Source organism: Tenrec ecaudatus, chromosome 4 (genome assembly GCF_050624435.1).
Source record: "Tenrec ecaudatus isolate mTenEca1 chromosome 4, mTenEca1.hap1, whole genome shotgun sequence".
NCBI lineage: Eukaryota > Metazoa > Chordata > Mammalia > Afrosoricida > Tenrecidae > Tenrec > Tenrec ecaudatus.
This window is the reverse complement of record NC_134533.1, coordinates 108,942,135-108,964,747: the sequence shown is the minus strand read 5'-3', so window position 1 is coordinate 108,964,747 and position 22,613 is coordinate 108,942,135. Positions and strand designations below refer to the sequence as shown.

Genomic DNA, 22,613 nt, shown 5'->3' with positions numbered 1-22,613 from the left:
AAGGAGACCCTCACTTTATTGAGTTGCTCAATTGCTTTATGTTGTCTTTTAAATTGATTAGCTGAAGGGCAGTTTTTGTAGTGGAGGCGGGAAAATGAAGGAACAGAAAGTATGAGAAAGGGAGGGCTGGCCAGAGTTTCAAGTTTGGGGAAAGAGGCTAGCTATGATGGCGACAGTAACGTCTGAAGCCCCACTCCTCCTTTGCCTGGGCTCTGCCCGCGCTGACCCTGTAACGCAATCCGTGCGTCCGGTCTGCGCATGTCACGGTCTTTCGTCCCTCGGCGGACACCGTCGCCAGCCCCTGTCTCCGCGCCTGTCGGCTCCGTAGGGCGCAGAAGGCCTCCTCGTCGCCCTCGCTTGTCATGGTGAGCCGACGGTCCAGGCCGCGCCCGAAGGGAAGCGGGGCCAGCGGCGGGGACGCGGCCGGCTCGACCGCGGACAAGCTGCGGGCTCTGCTGTGCGGCCGAGAGGCGGGCGGCGCGGAGCACCGGGCCGAGTACGTGGCCTGCGGGCCGGCGGGGGCGTGGCCGGGCCCGGCGCGGCTCCGGGAGGGTCTGGGGGCGCAGCCGGGGGTGGGGGGGCTCTTCTTCCAGAGCAGGTCAATGTCACCCCAGCCCAGGTCCCTTCTCCCGTAGAGGAACCTTGAGAACCGGTCCCTCTGGGCTGAGCTCGCGGCGCCCCCGGGCCGGGGGCGACACTGACCCGAGCACTGCCCTGCCGGAGCCCTTAGGACGATTTCTCTCTGCGTCCGCCACGCCTCCACTAGGCCGGATCCTTCACTCCTTCCATTCCCGGCCCCTGCAGCCCGCTAGCCCCTAGCCGCCTCCCCCCACCAACCCCCAGACTGCAAGTTGACCTGGAAGAAGCGGTCACATTTGGGGACTGGAGGTTATAGTTACACGCTATGCAGAGGAGGCTTCTGTGTAGTTGAACTTGAGGGCAGTGGTGGTCCAGTGGTGGAATTCTCGCCTTCCCTGCGGAGAAACCCAGTTGCATTCCCAACTATTGCAACTCAATCCAGTGTAGGCGCTTCGTGGTTTGCAGGGCTCCAGGGACACTGTTCAAGGATACCTGGTTGTGCAGTGGTTAGAGCAATTCACTGGGAACCGAAAGGTCAGCCGTGAAGGGGTACCACCACTGTAATGGTTTAAAGCAAAGGGAAAAAAACAAAGCGGTCTTCCGTGACTGAATGGAATGGAAGGCAATCGGTTAGGCTTGGGGATTATGCTCTTTCCTCAATGGCGCTTCAGACTAAGGCAGTTAGGAAGAAAGGCCTGACAATCTACTTCCCCCAAATTGGCCAATGAAAACCCGAGGAGGAAAATTCTTTCCCGTCACAACTGACCTCTCCTGGTGTGCATGGGGTTGATATTAGTTGAAGAGTGGACTTTTAAGGGCAGCTAAGAGCAACACCTCTTAGTGGACACAGTAAATCGACCTTTCTATTCTCCTACTGAAGAATATTCAATGTACTCTGGACCACTAGAACCAACAAATTACAGCTAGGATGCTTTTAAAAGTGAGGATGGCAGCAACAGGACAAATGGGCACCCTAGAGCAGCAAGCTAAAGTGTATAAATTAATTTACATATCCAAAGAAGGAATTGGATTGAGAGGGTGAGTGAAGTGGAAGGGAGGCAATAAAGAGGAAGGTCCTCAGCAAGATGGATTGACACAGTGTCTGCATCAATGGGCTCAGGCACAGGAACAATTGTGCGGATGGCACAGGACCATGCTGTGTTTTGATCTGTTGTGCAGAGGGTCGCTGTAGGTCAGAGCTGACTCGATGGCACCTAACAACACTGAGCAAAGCAAGAGCCCTGGTGGCATAGTGGTTACACATTAGGTTGCTAGCTGCAGGGTCAGCAGTTCAAAACTACCAGTCATTCAATGGGAGAAAGACGGGACTTTCTCCTCGTGTTAAGAATTACAGTCTCAGAAACACAGGCAGTTCAACACTGTGCTGGGGTCACTAGGAGTCAGTGTCAACCGATGGCAGTGAATGAGTGAGTGAAGAGCACAGCAATAATTATGTATACTTCAGCAAACTGATGCATGAATAAAGCCAAGGAGAGTAAAGACCTTGTTACAGAAGAAAGAAAAAACGAGAGCCTTTTTTTGCTTTCAAATTAATTAAAGACAAATAAGTCTCATAGATGCAGCAAGCTAAATAAAGTGTGTAAGTTAATTTACATATCAAAAGTAGGAGATGGATTCAGTGAATAAAGGTCTTCTTTCAGTTAGTCCACTAGTGAAGAATATTCAATATACCATGGACCATTAAACAAATCTGTCTTGGAAGAATTACAGCCAGAATGCTTTTTAGAAGTGAAGATGGCAAGACTTCATTTTTGGACATGTTGTCAGGAGAGACCAGTCCCTGGAAAAAGACCATGTTTGGTCAGATAGAGGAATCAGTGAGAAAGAGGAAGACACTCAATGAGCTCGATTGACATGGCTGCACCATTGGGCTGTGTTTGAACCCAAGAACAATTTGAGCAAGAAGCAGGTCCAGGCAGTGTTTGATTCTGTTGCACGTGGAGTCCCTAGGAGTTGCCATTGACTGAGTGGGGCCTAACAACAGTAAATCAGAACGACGAACAGCCATCTCTTTAGGAGAATAACTTCACTGCTTTGGTTTCCTTTGCCCTTCCTGTCTTTTCTGCGTAGTTTTATTCTTGCTTTGTGGGTCCTCCCTGATTTTTTCCTTTTTCTTCTTTTGCTTCTGAGCAGGGTATCTGGGACCAAAGCAGGACAAGTCTGGGCACCTGAAGGATCGACTGCCTTCAAGTGTCTGCTCTCCGCAAGGTTATGCGCTGCCCTCCTGAGCAACATCTCAGACTGCGATGAAACATTCAACTACTGGGAACCAGTAGGTGATTTCTTTGTAAACGTCCTTTCCCCGCCCAACCCCCTCCTCCCCTTCCTCAATTTGACTGTTTGGAACCTTGTTACCAAACAAAATACCAGAGTTGTAACTAATAGTTAAAGAACTTCATTTTCACTAACGTAATGGTTTGCCTGTTATTGAAGCATGCAGGTAGTTTGACTGGTTTACTTGGATAGGTAATGTATATTAAAAACCCCAAACAAAAGAACCCCCCACATTAAAAAAATCAAAATAATATTTGAAGATAGCTTTTCTCCCCCCCCCAGGTTTTATTGCCAAGTAATTTACATATCATATAATTCAGTAGTTCAATCACATCACGGAGAATTGTACAGTACATCCCTATATCAATTTTAGAGCATCCCTCCCCATGGTTAAATTGCCTTTAGGATGATTTATGCAATCACAATCCGTTCTAGTGCACCTTCCCCTTTCCCATCATCATTACTTACTCCCCAAACCCCCTTTCCCTCTCTATCTCACCCCCTATACTCCCTGCCCCCACGAAGATAGTTTTTGCGGTGAATAACTACTTCAAAACTGACCAGAGAAGCAGCTCTTTAATCTGCTCCTTATATCCAAGTCACACGCCGCAGAGGCAGCAACGTTCTTCACTATTTTAGAAGAAATTCTGATGTTTACCCAAATAGGCAATGCTGCCAAATAATATTCGTATCCCTCTAGTTCTGGATTTATACATGTTAGACTTCGTCCCACTATAGGACATTCAGAGGTAAACTTTTCTGATTATCTTTTATGTTCAGAAAAAATAGCCAACAGAAGAAGGCTTTCTGTAGTTAGTGTAAAAAACATAAGATATAGAGTTTCTTTATTTTGGCTAGTGACGATTTTAAAAATTTTAAGTAGAGGGTAAGAGTCAAGCTTTCTTTGACTTATTTATTTTTAAGAATCAAGCTTTCATTGTCAACTACACAATAGTCCTGTAGAATGGATGCTGCCCTCCTATATTTCAGTATTGGGCCACTTTGATCTTTTCTTATTCCTTACTTGCAAATCTTGCTGAGAGTTTCAACATTTTTGTATACCTTTGCCTCTCTAACATTTCTACTTGGAAACTTCACATGCATCCTGACAAGGATGTTTGGCCAATGACCTGTCATCTGTTTTGTCCTTGTAGACACATTACCTCATCTATGGGACTGGATTCCAGACTTGGGAATATTCCCCAGTGTATGCCATCCGCTCATATGCTTACCTGGTGCTTCATGCCTGGCCAGCTGCCTTTCATGCAAGAATTCTCCAGACTAATAAGGTAAGGGCTGGCCAACGTAGAAAAAAGAATAATGGATCAGGGCATGGGTTTTTAGAACTGTTTTGAGAATAAGACAAAGTTTCTATCGTTAGAAAGGGACTTTTATCAAAGGAGTCATTTAGTCATTCACCTATCACTCAATAAATATTATTTGGGCAACTTTTATTTGCTGGACACTGTATTAAGTGCTATGGATTTAACCTAGTGTCTGCCTTCATGGAAACAGTGTGAAGCGGAAAATGAACATTGAGCAAGTGCTGATAAGTGCGGTAGGTCTTATGGAAGCAATGTGTAATGGGGTCGCATATTAGGACTTCGGACATGTTATCAGGAGGCACCAGTCTCAGGACAAGGACGTCATGCCTGGCAAAGTAGTGAATCAGTGAAAAAAGGAAAGGCTTCAACAAGATGGGCTGACACAGTGGCTGCAACAATGGGCTCAAACATGACAGTTGTGAAGATGGCACCAATGGGCAGCATTATATTATAAGAATTTTTCCACTGCCCGCATAGTCACATATTTTAATAGCCATATAATAATCAGTAAAAGAGAATAATTTACTTAATCATTTCCTGATACCCAACTTAAAAAAAATCTTTTTATTGGGGGCTCATACAACTCTTACCACAATCCATACATCCATCCATTGTTTCAAACACATTTGTACATTGGTTGCCATCATCATTCTCAAAATATTTTCTTTCTACTTGAGCCCTTGGTATCAGATCCTCATTTTTCCCCCCTCCCTCCCCCATCTTCCCTCACAACCCCTTTATAATTTATAAGTTACTATTATTTTTTCATGTCTAACACTGCCTGATGTCTCCCTTCACCCACTTTTCTGTTGTCTGTCCTCCAGGGAGGGGGTTATATGTAGATCTTTGTGATCAGTTCCAACTTTCTCTCCCCGACCTTCCCCTTCCCCTCCTGGTATCACTGTTCTCATTATTGGCCCTGAGTGGTTTATCTGTCCCTGATTCCCTGGGTTTCCAGCTCTTATCTGTACCGTGTACATCCTCTGGTCTAGCCAGATTTGTAAGGTAGAATTGGGATCATGATAGTGGGGAGGAGGAAGCATTAAAGACCTAGAGGAAAGTTGCATGTTTCATCGGTGCTACACTGCACCCTGACTGGCTCGTCTCTTCCCTGCACCGCTGATATCCAACATTTTATGGTTAACATTTCCTCTTCAGATTTATAGTGCTGCAATTAAGTTTTTTATGAAAAGAACTTTTTTCCCCATCAATATTTTAAGTTAATTCTGTGGACTGGTGTTATAGAAATATATATAACTAGTATAAGGATGTGAGTATTTTCATAGTTCTTATTACACACCACTGTGCAAGAAGATGTTAATAGTTTTTAATGTCATTAATAAAAATTAGAGTGTTTTCATTTTGAAGAGGTTTTTTTGTTTGTTTGAACTTATATCTGACTCCTATTTTCTTATTCTGGTGTTTTTTTTCTTCAGATTCTTGTCTTCTACTTTTTGCGATGTCTCCTGGCTTTTGTCAGCTGTATTTGTGAACTTTATTTTTATAAGTGAGTATAAATCTTGGCTTCTGAAAGTGTGATGAGGAAACCCAATAAAGCATAGACTATCTCTCATAGTTTAGGCTGTGATTTAAAATAGAAAATTCCTAGGGATAAATTTATCTAGGGAGGTGAGAGACTTATACACTGAAAACTCTAAAACATTGCTAAAAGAAATGAAAGTCAACCTAATTAAGTAGAAGAGCACACGTGCTCATGGATCGGAAGATGTAATATTGTTAAGATATCAGTTCTACTAAAAGGTCAGCCATTACTCTAAAGCAGTGTGTCCCAAAAGGAGACCTGGTGGCATAGTAGTTACGTGGTGGGCTGTGATCTGCAAGGTCTGCAGTTCGAAACCACCAGTGGCTCCCAGGGAGAAAGACAGGGCTTTCAGCCTCGGAAACTCACAGGGATGGTTCTACCCTGCCCTATAGGGTCGCTATGAGTAGACATCCACTTGATGGCAATGAGTTTGTTTGTTTGGGAAGAATTGGAGATGTTTTCCAAAGTGGGCGATACTGGTCCCTGGAAGGGGAAAATCCAGAGGGGCTACAGAAGCAGATACGTACACTTTATCCTGGTTAAAGGGAAATGGTACAAAAGTTTTTAATTGTGAGGGGAGGGCATTGAAATGGGGTGGTAGACCAACTATGTTTGGGAATCTATATGCAGGGAAGCTAGAGTACCGGACATGGGAAAATCTAAAGGCAATTTCTATCGAAATTGTTAAATAGGAACCCAATTTGCTGTGTAAACTTTCACCGAAATCACAATAAAAAAATATATATTTTAAAAGAAACCTGGTGAAACTATGTAGACCACTAAAGACAAAGAGAATGCTTAAAGTTAATAGAGAACGAACAGAATCTACAAAAGTGTGTTAGGACAGAAAGCTTCTCCATGGCCAGGAGACAAAAATATTTTCAGAGTGTTGAGAGATAATGATGGCCATCTTAAAATTATATACTCAACTGAACCATCTTTCAAGAACGGGTATAAATGGAGACCTTCAAGTTGAAAGCAAGCCACGTGAACAGAAACAGGATTCACCATTAAGACATCCATACTAAATGACCTGTAAAGGGATAGCTGAAGTAACACAGCTATGTCAGAAGGAAGTTTTGAAATCCAGTAAGGAGTGAGAATAAGAAAATTGTTAAAATTGTTATACAAATATAGATCAACTGAACCAATATAGGTATCTAACCAAATTGGCACCAAGCCAACTGCTGTGGAGCCCATTCTGACTCAAAGCAACTACAGAGGACAAAGTAGGACTGCTCATGGCAGGCACAGAAACTTCTGCCTAGTTGCTATTGCTTACTCCTTTTATAGTTGAGAAATCTGACAAATTACTTAACTAGTCCAAGGTCCTGCTCCTACTAAAAGACAGAGCTAGAATTTGAACCTGCAGCCATCTGAATTGAAGGTCTGTTGCTTACCCCACAAGATAATACTGTGTTGCGATTGATAGTAGATGTAAATCTAGCACATAAAAGCATACGCATAAACAGGCAGCCATCTAGCAACAAAGCCCACATGGAAGAAGCACACCAGCCTGTGTGATCACAAGGTGCCGAAAGGATCAGTTATCAGGCATCAAAGAACAAAAAAATCATATCATGTGTGCTTACATCCATGATACGATCACTGAAGACAAATGGGTGCATAAGCAAATGTGGAGAAGAAAGCTGATGATGCCTGGCTATCAAAAGATATAGCGTCTGGGGTCTTAAAGGCTTGAAGGTAAATAAGCGGCCATCTAGCTCAGAAGCAAGAAAGCCCACATGGAAGAAGCACATCAGCCTGTGTGATCATGAGGTGTCGAAGAGATCAGGTATCAGGCATCATCAGAACAAAAAATCTTATCATAATGAATGAGGGGGCGAGTGCAGAGTGGAGACCCAAAACCCATTTGTAGGCCACTGGACATCCCCTTACATAAGGGTTTAGGGGAGGAGATGAGTCAGCCAGGGTGTGATATAACAACAATGAAACATATAATATTCCTCTAGTTCCTAAATGCTTCCTCCTCCCCCACTATCATGATTCCAATTCTACCTTAAAAATCTGGTTAGACCAGAGGATGTACACTGGTACAGAGAGGAACTGTAAACACATCCAGGGCGATGATCCCTTTAGGATCAGTGGTGTGAGTGGTGATACTGGGAGGGTAGAAGGAGGGTGGGCTGGAAAGGAGGAACTAATAACAAGGATCTACATGTGACCTCCTCCCTGCGAGACGGACAACAGAAAAGTGGGTGAAGGGAGATGTCGGACAGGGCAAGATATGACAAAATAATAATTTATAAATTATCAAGGGCTCATGAGGGAGGGGGGAGCGGGGAAGGAGGGGATAAAATGAGGAGCTGATGCCAGGGAAAGCAAATGTTTTGAGAATGATGACAATGAAAGTACAAATGTGCTTTACATAATTGATGTATGTTTGGATTGTGATAGGAGTTGTATGAACCCCTAATAAAACGATTAAGAAAAACAACATATATTTTCTCTGAGGTTGGTTGCCACTTTCCTGTGTAAGGAATAAGAATGTTTTAGTCTGTCATACAAAAAATTGTGAAAAAAATCTGTATTTGACTTTATATCTCTAGTGTTACCAATGGTTTTGATGTTTTGTTGGCTGATTTGAAATGTGTCTTTTAAGATTTGCTGTTGTAATATTCTTTGGTTTCCTCCTAGGGCGGTGTGCAAGAAGTTTGGGTTGCATGTGGGTCGAATGATGCTAGCCTTCTTGGTTCTCAGCACTGGAATGTTTTGCTCATCATCAGGTGATTGAGAGAATGGGTAAAGGAATACTAACTACAGGATCTTTCACAGTTGCATGGAAAAGAAGCACTTGTACAGATACAGGTTGTATTTGTATAACAGATCAATAATTTGCAAATCTGTACAAGAGGGCTTCAAAAATGTCATAGAAAAATGCCATTATCTTTTCGTTCTGTTTTCTACAAACTCTAGGAAGCTCCCTGATATTGTATTATTATTTTTAAGCCCCCTTGTGTCGATTTGATTGACCTTTACAACAATCCTATGGTGTAAGTGAGAGAAAGATCTCATTTTCATGGGTGAGGAGCTGAAGCACAGGAAGACATGCAATGTCCACCAGTGGGAGAACTGATCTTCTCACCAGGATATGTTCTTTCTTTTTAAATAGTTCCCCTGGCCTTTCCTCCACATGTCACACGATTTATTAATTCAGGCACATCAAAAAGTTGTACAATCATCACCAGAATCAACTGATACTTCCTATTACATTTTTAGTATTCTCTTCAGTCATCACAAAACTGGAGGGAAAAAAGAAACAACAACAACAGCAATATCACTGCCTTTCTTTGCTGTTAAGAGAAAGAAAATAGCTTTCTTTTGTTCACCGAAGGCCCTTGGGCCCACAGTATGCCTTGATGGTTCTCTTTCTAACCATGACTTACAGTATTTTCTAGAGAGGTGTGCACTTTCTCTTTCCCGTTTTCTTCTATAGTAAGCATCTAGAACAGCGGTTCTCAACCTATGGGTCGCGACCCCTTTGGGGTCGAATGACCCTTTCACAGGGATCGCCCGATTCATAACAGTAGCAAAATGACAGTGATGAAGTAGCAACGAAAATAATTCATGGTTGGGGGTCACCACACAAGATGAACTGTATGAAAGGGCTGTGGCGTTAGGAAGGTTGAGAGCCACTGCTCTGGAATAAAAACCAGACTCTAGGATGATAACTCTCAAACTGTGCTGCCAATCAAACACTCTTTAAGTTTTGTGAGCTGAGCTGAGGTAGCCTACTTCCAAAATACAGATGATCTGTTCCCAACTTGCCAGAAAAATTAAGGTACTAGATAATATTGACTCAACTTTAATTTCTTCTCTGTATGTGGAATCTAATATACTGTTTATTTTTCGCTCACTGAATATCTGAGAGTACTTGTGATACCATCTCCCCGTTCGTGCTATTCTGCAGAGACGTCAGGCCTCTGCCTCCTGAGTGCCCTGAGAGCCGTTGTCTCCAAGTTGGTCGGGACTGTTTTCCTCCATGTCGGCAGCTGAATTGATGTTATTGGATACTTACCCGAGAAGGGTGTCCTTCACAGTTTGGGGAGGGTTCTTTTTTCAGTGACTTCTCAATGTTCATAGCTTGCCGACATTTTTTGAAGAGACTTCCTGCTGTTTGCTTCTTGTGGTCCTTGTTGCTGGTGCCCTGGGAGCTGGTGGTGTTTTCATTGTGCCAGTTGGAGCAGGTCCTGTGCAGCAAGAGGCAGGTTTTTTGTAGCACAGTCATGTGATTCCATTTTTATGTAGAGTAGCGAGACATTTAATTGGTCTCTTCTAGCCACTTTGGTCAAATGTTACTATCGCCGAGACCCTACACGTGCTTAGTCCGCTCCTGTAGATAAAGGAGTTTCCCTACAAACTTTGGAAGCCCTCTTGTTCAACTAGAAATCCATGGCAAATGGAAATGAGTAGAGGCTAGCTGCAGATCAGACTGTCAGTGGATGCAGCATGCGAAGCAGTGCTGCCACCCAAGGCTTCCAAGAACTCCTGTGTGGTACAGGGGAGGGCAACCTGGGAGTATTCCTGGGGAACTTAGGATTGTCTGTGTTGTAGATTTGGGGTATAGGCCAGGAGAGGAAGTGTATGATTGGTATTACCTAATTAGGATACTGAATTGGTACCTGAAAACTGAAAATGAGAGTCATTCATTTTATTTTGTAAAGGCGTATCATTTTACTGCTTGCCCATTCCTAATATAGCCCTGCTCCAAATATATGCTTGGCTATTCACCCCTTGCAATATAGATACATTTATAGTAGTGAATGTCTGGTAATTCAAACTCCTGTCCCCTCTTGCAGCTTTTCTTCCCAGCAGTTTCTGTATGTATACCACGTTGATAGCTATGACAGGATGGTACATGGACAAGACTTCCATTGCTGTGCTTGGCGTCGCAGCGGGGGCCATCTTAGGCTGGCCATTCAGTGCAGCTCTTGGGTAAGAACTGACACACCTTCCTCTCCCATATATTGAGCATGAAGTAAATCTTGTTATTGCATTATTGTGCTAGGTGCCATTGATGTTGTGCTACATAAGACAGTCATAGTAGGAAAGTCATAGACATTGAACAAGTAATTACAAGTGTGATGCTCTCAATGGAGAAATACAAGGTATTGAAAACAAAAAGACATATTAGGTATTTGGGATTTTAGTTACTTGGGAGACAAAAAGTGAAAATACAAAGTGTTAATGCAACGTTTATATAACTGAATGTGGAAGTTCAAATCAGAAAAGGTATCCCATAGTAACTCATGATATTTACTGTAAGAATTCAGAGATCAGAGAAATTGGTTCTGAAAAGATCTTACAGAACACTTGAAATTTGAGCCAGCAATTGCCATTTGGGTCGATTCGGGGTAACTTATTGTAGGGAGAGCATTACCGGTGGCTGTGGGGAAGGCTCTGAGCAGTGTCTTAGACTTGGAAATCACGCGTGGAAGGCCGCTGCTCCTACAGCAAGAGTGGAAGCTCCATGGTGAGAGGGTAGGGGGTAAAAGTCTGCACAAGCACAGAGCCCTGGAAGTAAGACATGCTGAGGGAGTCAAAGAGCAGCTCCTTGGTGTCAAGGGCAACAGAAAGATATGTGAGGAGATGGTAGGTCTGGGTAAGAAGAAGTTCCTGCTGATGTGAGATCAGGCTCATTAGTGTGATAATAGGCCTTCAAGAAGAAATAGTGAAATGCAGGCAGCACGTATATGCCACTTGCTTGAGGAATTTATTTATTTATAGGAATTAATTGTAAATATAAGGAAGATAAGCAAATGCTATTAGAAGGGAGTATATCAGAATTGAAGTCAAAGTTTGTAATATTATCTTACTAAACCCCTTGTATATTATATAAGGGAGAGATCAATATTTATTTGGCCGGGCAGTGTTGTTGGAAGCCATTGGGTTGGTTTGAACTCATAGCAACCCCACGTACAGTAGAGCAAAACACTGCCCAGTCTCTTGCCATCCTTAGAGTCAATGCTATGTTTGAGCCCGTTGTGTGAATCCTCCCCTGTAAAGGCCGTCCTCTTTTCCCACTGACCCTCTACTTTACCAAGCCTGGTAGCCTTCCCCGAGGACTAGTCCTCCCGAGAACAGGTCCAAAATATCACCAGCCTAACATCTAAGGAGGTTTTACTTCTTCCAAGACATGTTTGTTTGTGTTTGCAATCCAAAGGTACAGGGTAATAGGGCACATTTATTCATCATATATCGTTAATATTATACATACAGCATATCAAATGGGGTTTATTCCAGTAGGTCAGCATGTGCACAAGGATTTTGTAAAGAGGTCAGTCCATACCAGCATTCTTGCTTCACTCTGACTGTCATAGACATTTACTTTTCAGTGTAGCTTAATGTTATGTGGGCATCTGATCTGTTTGTATTCTCTGTAAGGATTTTACTTAACTCCCCACCTTCTGTTTTTTTTAAAAGATTACCTATTGCCTTTGATTTGCTGGTCATGAAACAAAGGTGGAAGAGTTTCTTTTATTGGTCACTGGCGGCCTTATTTCTCTTTCTGGTGAGTTAGCTTTGCCTTGTTCTAAAATTGTGATGAAAGCAGCTTCTATGTAGGAAAGACAAAACATGAGTTGATTCTGTTTTTCTTTTTAATTCTAAGGTATGCTTTATTAGCACTTTGAGAGTTTTTCCCGAACAAAACCCTATAATTGCTCTGTCTTTTCTGCTGTTGTAGGTACCTGTGGTGGTCATCGACAGCTACTATTACGGGAAGTTGGTAATTGCCCCGTTCAACATTGTTTTGTATAATGTCTTTACTCCTCACGGACCGGATCTTTATGGTAAGGCTCTAGGGAACTTAGGGAAGAGTTCATTTGCCTAAGCTTCAAGTTTTTATTCCAGTTGCCCCCTTTCATCAGATACAGCATTTCTTTGCAAGGGATCCTATTCTCGTTTTGAAAACTAGGATGACATTTGTGTCTAGCTTAGTGCTTACATGGTGTAGCTACTCCAACAATTGTCCTGAATTGGTGATGGCATTCAGATACTGACTTTCTTCTTGGCCTGCTATCTGTTACTCCCAATTCCTTAGCTTTGAGGATGCCATGTAAGGTTCGCCACGACTTTCAATAAGTGCTTATAATATTTACTGCTTTGTTAACTTATTATTTTTTTTACTGTTAATGTTTTTTTAAATCATTTTTATTAGGGGCTCATACAACTCTTATCACAATCCCTACATCCATCAATTGTGTAAAGCACATTTGTACATTCATTGCCCTCATTATTCTCAAAACATTTGCTCTCCACCCAAGCCCCTGGCATCAGCTCCTCATATTTCCCCTCCCTCTCTGCTCCCCCCTCCCTCATAGACCCTTGATAATTTATAATTTATTATTTTGTCATATCTTGCCCTGTCCGACATCTCCCTTCATCCGCTTTTCTGTTTTCCATCCCCCAGGGAGGAGGTCACATGTAGATCCTTGTAACTGGTTCCCCCTTTCCAACCCACCCTCTCTCTATGCTCCCAGTAACACCACTCACACTACTGGTCCTGAAGGGATCATCTGCCCTGGATTCCCTGTGTTTCCAGTTGCTATCTGTATCAGTGTACATCCTCTGGTCTAGCCAGACTTGCAAGGTAGAATTGGGATCGTGGTAGTGGGGTGGTGGGGTGCGGGGAAGCATTTAGGAACTAGAGGAAAGTTGTATTTTTTATCGTTGCTACATAAATTGGGTGAACACTAACAGAGAAAATCAGTTTTACATTCAACAAAACATTCACATTTTGTTTCATATCATTGATTAAATCCCCACAATGTAACATCCCTCGTCCCACTTCTGTCCTGTGTTCATTCCCCTTTGCATTCTTCCTTCCTGCCTTCTGAACTTTGCCCTTGAACAAATGTGACCCTTTTGATCTCTTGTGCTTGATTGTTCTAAGGAATACATACCTCATTAGCATTATTGTTTGCTTTTAAGACCTGTCTTTTGTGGCCAAAAATTGAGCCAAAGGATGAGTTCATTTCCAGGCCTGAAAGGTGACTAAGAGCCAAATGTCTCAGGGATTCTACCAATGTCTGTCCAATCAGTAAACCTAGTGGTCTCTTATATGATTTTGAATTTTTTCCCACTCTCTCCAGTATGTTCTAATATGACCCTTTCACAGCTGTTGATAGTGAATAGAAGCCAGACATTAGTTCTCCTGGCCTCAGGGTTGCTGGGGCTGAACTTTGTGTGGTGCATTTGTCTTTTTAAAAAAATAATTTTATTGGGGACTCGTACATCTCTTATCATAATCCTTATATCCATCCATTTTGTCAAGTATTTTTTTACATTTGTTGCCATCATCATTCTCAAAACAGTTGCTTTCTTCTTGAGCCCTTGGTATCAGCTCCTCATTTTTTCCCTTACCTCCCTGCACCCCCTCCCATGGACCCTTGATAATTTATAAATTATTATTTTGTCATATCTTATACCGTTCAATGTCTCCCTTTACCCACTTCTCCGCTGTCTGTCCCCCAGGGAGGAGGTTATATTGCAGATCCTTGTAATCGGTTCCCCCTTTCTCCCTCACCTTCCCTCCACCCTCCCAGTGTTGTCACTCTCACCACTGGTCCTGAGGGGTTTATCTGTCTGGGATTCCCTGTGTTTCCAGTTTCTATCTGTACCAGTGTACATCCTCCGGTCTAGCCAGATTTGTAAGGTGGAATTGGGATCATGATAGTGGGGGAGAGAAGCATTCAAGAACTAGAGGAAAATTGTATGTTTCATCATTGCTACACTACACCCTGACTGGCTCGTCTCCTCCCCGCAGCCCTTCTGCGAGGGGATGTCCAATTGCCAATTGATGGGCCCTGGATCCCCACCCTGCACCCACCCCCCTCATTCACAATGCTATGAGTTTTTTTGATCTTTGCTGCTTGATACCTGATCCCTTCGACGTCTTGTAATCTCACGAGCTGATGTGCTTCTTCCATGTGGGCTTTGTTGTTTCTCAGTAGATGGCCACTTGTTTATTTTCAAGCCTTTAAGACCCCAGACTCTATATTTTGATAGCCGAGCACCATCAGCTTTCCTTTGTCTTCTTTCCTGTATCTTTTATTTACCTGACTTTTTTTGCTGCAGGCAAGGAGAGAAAAATGGTTACACCTTAGATGACTGCTCACAAACCATTAAGATTCCGGTCACTACTCAACAAAGTAGAATGTAGAGCATTTTCTTTGTGAAATATGCTGTGCCAGTTGATCTTGAATGTCCTCTGAGCCTCAAGGCCTGCCAAGTGACTCATGCCCTCAAAGTATTTGGTTACAGCTAAGAAGTTTTCATAAATTTATTCCCTGTTTGCTCTACTGTATTCATGGATATATTTGAAGCATATGTTATTACCTGTGTAGAAATAGCCTCTGTCATATGTGTGTGTGTGTGTGTGTGTGTGTATGAGGGATTAGGGGGTACCCCCCAAAACTGGATGTGATATGAGGGGGATAGTGCACTTGGGGTTCATTCCACCAGGTCAAACTGTTAATCAAGCTTTCTGTTTAGAGGTTCTGAAAATATTACTTAACAGTGTGTGACAGAAATGGCCTGATTTGTGGCAGACAGGGGACTGTTTTTTCCACCACAACAATGCACCTGCTCACACTACCATCTGAGTATGCTGTTTTTGTTTGACAAACAATAGCATCCCTCTTTTGACCCATTCACCTGACTCACCTGACCTTGCTCTGTGCGACTTCTTTGTGTTTCCCCAAATGAAGAGGGACATGAAAGGACAGTGATTTGAGGATGTAGAAGAGGTAAAGGAAAAAAAAGGGAGGTGCTGTCAGCCATCCAAACAGATGAGTTTGAAAAATGTTTCCAAGAATGGAATTGCAGATTTGACAAATACATTAAGTGTAATGGAGAGTACTTTGAAGGTGATAAGATTGTTCTATAACAAAAAATTAAATACCTAGCTTTGGGGAAAAAAATCCTTTTTGGGGGTGTTACCCCTCGTGTATATGTGGATCCAGCCTAATTCTCCTCCCCATACCTGTTCAGCTTCCATATCTGTTTATGTATCTACTTGTAGATTATTGTTATTACAAGAGTGTATATATACTAGTATTTGCCTCGGATACATTTAAGTCTTATACTCCATATAAATTCTTCCTTAGCCTTCATCCATTTTTGCTGACATCCCCCTATTTGCCTTCCCTGTCACACAAGTTAACATGGGGAGCATGTGCTTACGTGTTGGGTTGCTAACTGCAGGGTCAGCAGTTGAAAACCACTGGCTGTTCCTTGGGAGGAAGATGAAGCTTTCTCCTCTTGTAAAGAGTTAGTGTTGGAAACTTTCAGGGGCAGTTCTGCCCTGTCCTGTAGGGTCATGCAATGGTGTGTTAGTCTGTGTAGACTAGAGAAACAACTTCATAGAGACACTTATATGTGTATAAGAAAGAACAATTGAATATTGAGCAAACATCCCAGCTCAGCCCAGATCAAGTCCATACGTCTGGCATTAGCCCTAATGTCTGACAACAGTCTATAAGTCCCTCTTCAGGAATGCAGTGACACCGAGTGCAGGAATTGCAGGCTGGTGGGGGGAACTGTTGTGGATCCAGTGGCAGTGTGAGCATCGCAGCGCTGGCAGGGGTCTCCACATGGTTCCTCCAGGTTCAGGGCTCTTGCTGCCATCAGCCGCTCTTCCAGCCTCTCTTCATGTGTCTTGTCAGTAGAGAGTCTGTCAGGGAGTGAGCAGAGAGAATCTCCAACCTCTCGGGAGGAAGACAAGAGTTCCCACAATCCTCAGGAGAAGGCCATGCCCACACAAGGCCTCACTGGCTGTGACCTGATTGACAGGCTGGACTCGACCCCTTCACTCTGAATCCTCAAGCTGACACCAGGTTACGTAACTACCACAGTTGACATCAACTCTGGCAGTGAGCTTCTTGTTTTTTTAAGTTACTGTTAGTACCATGGCTTTTGATAGCCCTTTTAAAAATTGTTTTTAGTTTTTATTTTGTTCAAAATCATTTTATCGGGAGTTAATAGAGCTCAGATCATTCCATAGTGCCGCCCATCAGCAGTGTTGTACAGTTGCTGCCACAGTCACCTTCACAACATTCTTTCCTTCTTGAATTCTTGACATCAGCTCCCCGTTACCACTCCCCACCACCATCACTGTGCCCCACAGAAACCCCCTTTTTGAATAATTTTATTGGGGCTCTTTTTTAAAAACAATTTATGAGGGGCTCATACAACTCTTATCACAGTCCATACATATACATACATCAATTGTATAAAGCACATCTGTACATTCTTTGCCCTAATCATTTTCTTTTTTTCTCTCTTTTCTTTTTTTACATTTTATTAGGGACTCATACAACTCTTATCACAATCCCTACATATACATACATCAATTGTATAAAGCACATCCATATATTCCCTGCCCCAATCATTCTCAAAGCATTTGCTCTCCACCTAAGCCCCTTGCATCAGGTCCTCTTTTTTTTTCCCCTCCCTCCCTGCTCCCCCCTCCCTCATGTGCCCTTGGTAATCCATACATCATTATTTTGTCGTATCTTGCCCTATCCGGAGTCTCCCTTCCCCCCCTTATCTGCCGTCCCTCTCCCAGGGAGGAGGTCACCTGTGGATCCCTGTAATCAGTTCCCCCTTTCCAACCCACTCACCCTCCACTCTCCCAGCATCGCCCCTCACACCCTTGGTCCTGAAGGTATCATCCACCCTGGATTCCCTGTGCCTCCAGCTCCCATATGTACCAGTGTACAACCTATGCCATATCCAGCCCTGCAAGGTAGAATTCGGATCATGGTAGTTGGGGGGAGGAAGCATCCAGGATCTGGGGAAAAGCTGTGTTCTTCATCGGTACTACCTCGCACCCTAATTAACCCATCTCCTCTCCTAAACCCCTGTATGAGGGCATCTCCATTGGCCGACACTTGGGCCTTGGGTCTCCACTCTGCACTTCCCCCTTCATTCAATATGGTATATATATATATATCTATATATATATAGATATACACACATATATATATATATATATACATATACACACATATATCTTTTTTTTTTTTGCATGATGCCTTACACCTGGTCCCTTTGGCACCTTGTGATTGCACTGGCCGGTGTGCTTCTTCCATGTGGGCTTTTTTGCTTCTGAGCTAGATGGCCGCTTGTTCACCTTCAAGCCTTTAAGACCCCAGACACTATCTCTTTTGGTAGACGGGCACCATCAGCTGTCTTCACCACATTTGCTTATGCACCCATTTGTCTTCAGCGATCCTATCATGGAGGTGTGCAGTCAATGATATGATTTTTTGTTCTTTGATGCCTGATAACTGATCCCTTCAGGACCACTCGATCACACAGGCTGGTGTGTTCTTCCATGTGGACTTTGTTGCTTCTGAGCTAGATGGCCGCTTGTTTATCTTCAAGCCTTTAAGACCCCAGTCACTATCTCTTTTGATAGCCAGGCACCATCAGCTTTCTTCACCACATGTACTTGTTCACCCACTTTGGCTCCAGCAGTTGTGTCGGGAGAGTGAGGATCATAGAGTTCCAATTTAATAAAAGAAAGTATTCATGCATTGAGGGAGTGTTTGAGTAGAGGCCCAAGGCCCCTCCGCCACCATAATACTCAACCTATAAATATAGACACATAGATCTATTTCCCCATCCTCCTATACATATTTGCATGTACATGTCTTTGTCTAGACCTCCATAAATGCCCCTTGACTCCCAGTCCTTTCCTCCATCTCCCCTGACCTTCCTCCTGCCCCACTACCATGCTTTGCCGCCACCTGGGCTAGAGTATACCTCTTCTCTAACCAACCTTACCCTTGGTCATTTCCCACCAGGTCTGCCACTCCCCCCTCTCCACCATTTTGGGTCCCATGTTGTTCCCTGTCCCTGTGTTTGCCAACACCACTTCCCTACCCCCCCTATCCTCCCACCCCAAGTCCCCCCGAACCATCGGTCCCGTTGTCTTTCCTCCAGATAGTTCATCCAGCCTGTCCTATTCAGACTAACACTAACATGCACAAAAACAAGACAGAGGAAAACAAAACAACAGTATACAACCAGACAACAAAACAACAAAAACAAACCACTGACAAAGAACAGACCTAAACAGTTCACAAGAGAAAAGCTTGTAGTTAGTTCAGGGATCGTTTGCTGGCCCTTAGGAGCGTTTTCCAGTCCATTCTGTTGGGGCACCACGCCCTGGCCTCAAAGTCCACTTTCAGCATTCCCTGGGGACCTTGCCACTCCATTCCCTTGTTGTTCCGCTGCACTCCCCCAGTGCTTTGCCTCGGTGTGGTGGGATCAGGTCAGGTGCGATTCCCACACTGTGTCTCTGGTACTGTCCCCTGTATCGCCCTTAGTCACTGATTGGCATAATTTCTCATAGTGGGGCCAGCCATGTTCTCTCTGTGGACTGGCTGCTCTCCTCAGGAACATCATCCTCACGGCCTGGTGGGCCAGGCTGTGTTCCACTGTCTCCTCCTGCCCCTTCATCTGCTCCCATGTGCTCTGATCAGATATGTCCATCTCCCGGAATTGCAGAGTCAATGTCGTCCTTTGGAACAAATTCTTTTCGGGGGAGGGGCAGGAATCCACTTAATTTATGGTGCTGGGGCCAGCCTCCCAGACCTCTCCACCGGTTCCCTACTCCACGCCGGGATATTGCATTCACACCTTTCGACACTGGGTTGAAGTCTGGTCCCACTTTCCCTGTGGAGATATAAACAATACCCTCCCCTTGGTGGATTAGTGCCCCATGTCCCCACTCCCCTTTTCTTCCTTATATTCATCCTTTTTATTGGGACTCTTACCATAATCCATCCATCCATCCATCCATTGTGTAAAGCACATTCGTACATATGTTGCCATCATCATTTTCAAAACATTTTCTTTCTACTTGAGCCCTTGATATCAACTCCTCCTTTTCCCCTCCCTCCCTCATGAACCCTTGGTAATTTATTAATTTTCCCCCCCATGTCTTATACTACCACTGTCTCCCTTCACCCATGTTTATGTTGTGCTTGGAAGGGGTTATATGTAGATCATTGTGAATGGTTCCCCCCACCTTCACCTTCCCCTCTTGGTATCTCTATTTTCATTATTGGTCCTGAGGCATTTACCTGTCGTGGATTCCCTGTGTTGCAAGCTCTTATCCATAGCAATGTACATGCTCTGGTCTAGCCAGATTTGTAAGGTAGAACTGAATTCATGATAGTGGGGGGAGGGCCGGGGAGCATTAAAAAATTAAAGGAAAGTTGAATGTTTCGTTGGTACTATGCTGCACCCCGACTGGTTTGTTTTTTCCTTGTGACCTTTCTGTAAGGGATGTCCAGTTGTCTACAGGTGGGCTTTAGGTTTCTACCCTGCACTCCCCCTCATTTACATTGATATAATTTTTTTTTGTTCTGGGTCTTTGATGCCTGATACCTGATCCTATCGACACCTCATGATCACACAGGTTGGTGTGCTTCTTTCATGTGGGCTTTGTTGCTTCTCAGCTAGATGGCTGCTTGTTTACTGTCAAGCCTTTAAGGCCCCAGATGCTGTATCTTTTGACAGCCAGGCACTATCAACTTTCTTCACCACATTTGCTAATATACCCATTTTGTCTTCAGTGATCATGTCAGGAAGGTGAGGATCACAGAATGCTGGATTATTAGAACAAAGTGTTCTTGCATTGAATGAGTACTTGAATAGAGGCCCAATGTCTGTCTGCTACTTTAATACTTAACATATAAATATACTGTATATACTCGAATATAAGCTAACTCGAATATCAGCCGAGGCACCTAATTTTACCACCAAAACGGCATTAAAAATGTTTTGAAAAACTTGGCTTATACATGAGTATATACGGTATGTACATAGCTCTATTTCCTTATTGTTATATATAAATATACTTAAATATGTACATGCCTGTATTTAGACTTTTAGTAATGTCCTTTGCCTCCTATTTCCTCTATTTCCTTTTACTTTCCTCTTGTCCCACTATTATGTTCGGCCTTCATTTGGGTTTCAGTAATTCCTCTCGGCTACACTGCCCTTGATCAAGCCCTACCAGGCTTCCTATATCCTCCTCACCATCGATTTTTGATCACTTGTTGTTCCCTTGTCTCTGGGTTGGTGGACATCCCCCTTCATTCCCCCCACCTCTCCTTCTCCCGTTTTCCCATGGAACCATTGGTCCCATTGTTTTCTCCTCTGGATTACTTATGCTGCTTATCTTATCTAGATAGACATGCAGTGAATAATAAGCATAAAAACAAAACAGAGCAAAACAAAACAACAAAAGCAAACAGACAACAACAACAACAAAAAGAAAAGCCTTTAAATAGCTCCAGGTCTGTTGTTGACCTTTAGGAGTATTTTCCAGTCCAGTCTGATGGGGTGCCATGCCCTTGTCCCAAAGTCTATTTTTGGTATTCCCCAGGGACTTCATTGGTTTGCTCCCCTTGCTGCTCTGTTTCACACCCTTAGTGTTTTGCCCCAGTGTGGTGGGGTCAGATCAGGCACAATTCCTGCACTGTCTCCAGTGTTGTCCCTGTAGTGCTATGGGTCAGTGAGGGACATCGTATCTGTGTCTCGTGGTGAGGCAGGCCCTATGGTCCTCTCTGTGCATTGGCTGCTCTGAGCAGGAATGTCATCCTCAGGGCTTGGTCGGATAGGACTTTTTATAAAATTAAAAGCTACTTGGTTTTTTGTGTTGAGAAAAAATGAGAACATGCATGATTTCGTTATCTCCAGGATATTTTAACATGTGGAAGTAGATTCCTTCAGGTATTTTCTTGACACATATAATTAATATTACCTTTTTAAAGTTGCGATTTGCCTTGCTTCAGTATCGGGGTAAGCATTCAGTATCAGGGTAAGCATAAGTTTTGGGAAATCTATAGACAAAGTTTAGTAAATTGGGACGGGGTCCATTTAGGCGTGTAGTAGTTTGGCTAGCTCAGGGTTAATAGGGAAAAGAGTTGACAGCTATGTGTAAGTCACTTTGCCAGTAGGCAAACAAGTTAAATGGGGTTGAGGAATTTAAAGTAGTATTGTGAATGAGATTCATTGGATCTCCTGAGATTGGAGAATATTTTTATCTTTGATGTTAAGCAATAGATCAAAATAAACTTTTTAAATTTTCCTCAACTAATAGAATTTGGAGGCCACATGGGCAAAGAATAATTGCCAAATGAAGGATCCTTAAAAGGTTTCTTTATGGCTCTCAGATCATCCCCAACAAAGTGAGAAAAGGTCTCCGTTGTAGACTTTGCCTCTAGATGTCTCTCTTTAGCCAGAGAGAACTTGCATGTTGTTGTTGTTTTTTTTTTTAACTTGCATGCTTTAATTTCATTTTGTAACATTTCTTCTACAAGACATCAGGAGAATCTCATATTACGCAGATTTCACACTGGAAATCAATTTACATGGAGGCTTTGGAGATGTGACTTCAGTTCTATATTGGTGATTATTTTGTTAAGAGTTTTATTTATAAAAATTTTGTGAGTATTTGAGAATTATATATATTTTATGGCCCTTTAGTTTGGTGACGTTTATAAATCTAGAAGTAAGTGGTTGATAGAAGGAGTAGGGGAGGAAGAATAGATTCTGATTTAACTTCATGCTTCTAGTTTCATTGTGGATTAGAGACCCTCCTAGAAGATGGTGTAAGTCCTGGTAGAACATGGTTAAAACATTTGGTGGTTTGCTCGGAGGTCAGTGGTTTGAACCCATCAGGCACTCCGTGGGAGAGAGTTACGGCAATCAGCCACTGCCAGTGCTCACAGGCTGGCACACCCATGGGGCCAGTTCTGCTCGGTCTTACAGGGTCACTATGAGTTGGAATTGATCCAAGGCAGTGGCATGTTAGGTAGACTCAATAG

General features: G+C 43.3%; 1 protein-coding gene across 2 annotated transcripts in view; it reads left to right on the top strand.

Annotated features, from left to right (window-relative positions):
• Positions 1–280: 280 nt before the first annotated feature.
• Positions 281–22,613, top strand: part of ALG9 (ALG9 alpha-1,2-mannosyltransferase) — a 118,260-nt gene continuing 95,927 nt past the window's right edge. The window contains exons 1-8 of one of the 2 annotated variants that reach the window (XM_075546583.1): positions 281–496; positions 2,734–2,872; positions 4,029–4,163; positions 5,636–5,706; positions 8,401–8,489; positions 10,563–10,698; positions 12,187–12,274; positions 12,449–12,554. In XM_075546583.1, coding sequence (XP_075402698.1) covers positions 363–496; positions 2,734–2,872; positions 4,029–4,163; positions 5,636–5,706; positions 8,401–8,489; positions 10,563–10,698; positions 12,187–12,274; positions 12,449–12,554 — 898 coding nt within the window. In that variant the 5' untranslated portion in view covers positions 281–362. The remainder of the gene's footprint in view (positions 497–2,733; positions 2,873–4,028; positions 4,164–5,635; positions 5,707–8,400; positions 8,490–10,562; positions 10,699–12,186; positions 12,275–12,448; positions 12,555–22,613) is intronic. The other variant, XM_075546584.1, reaches the window with a different exon arrangement.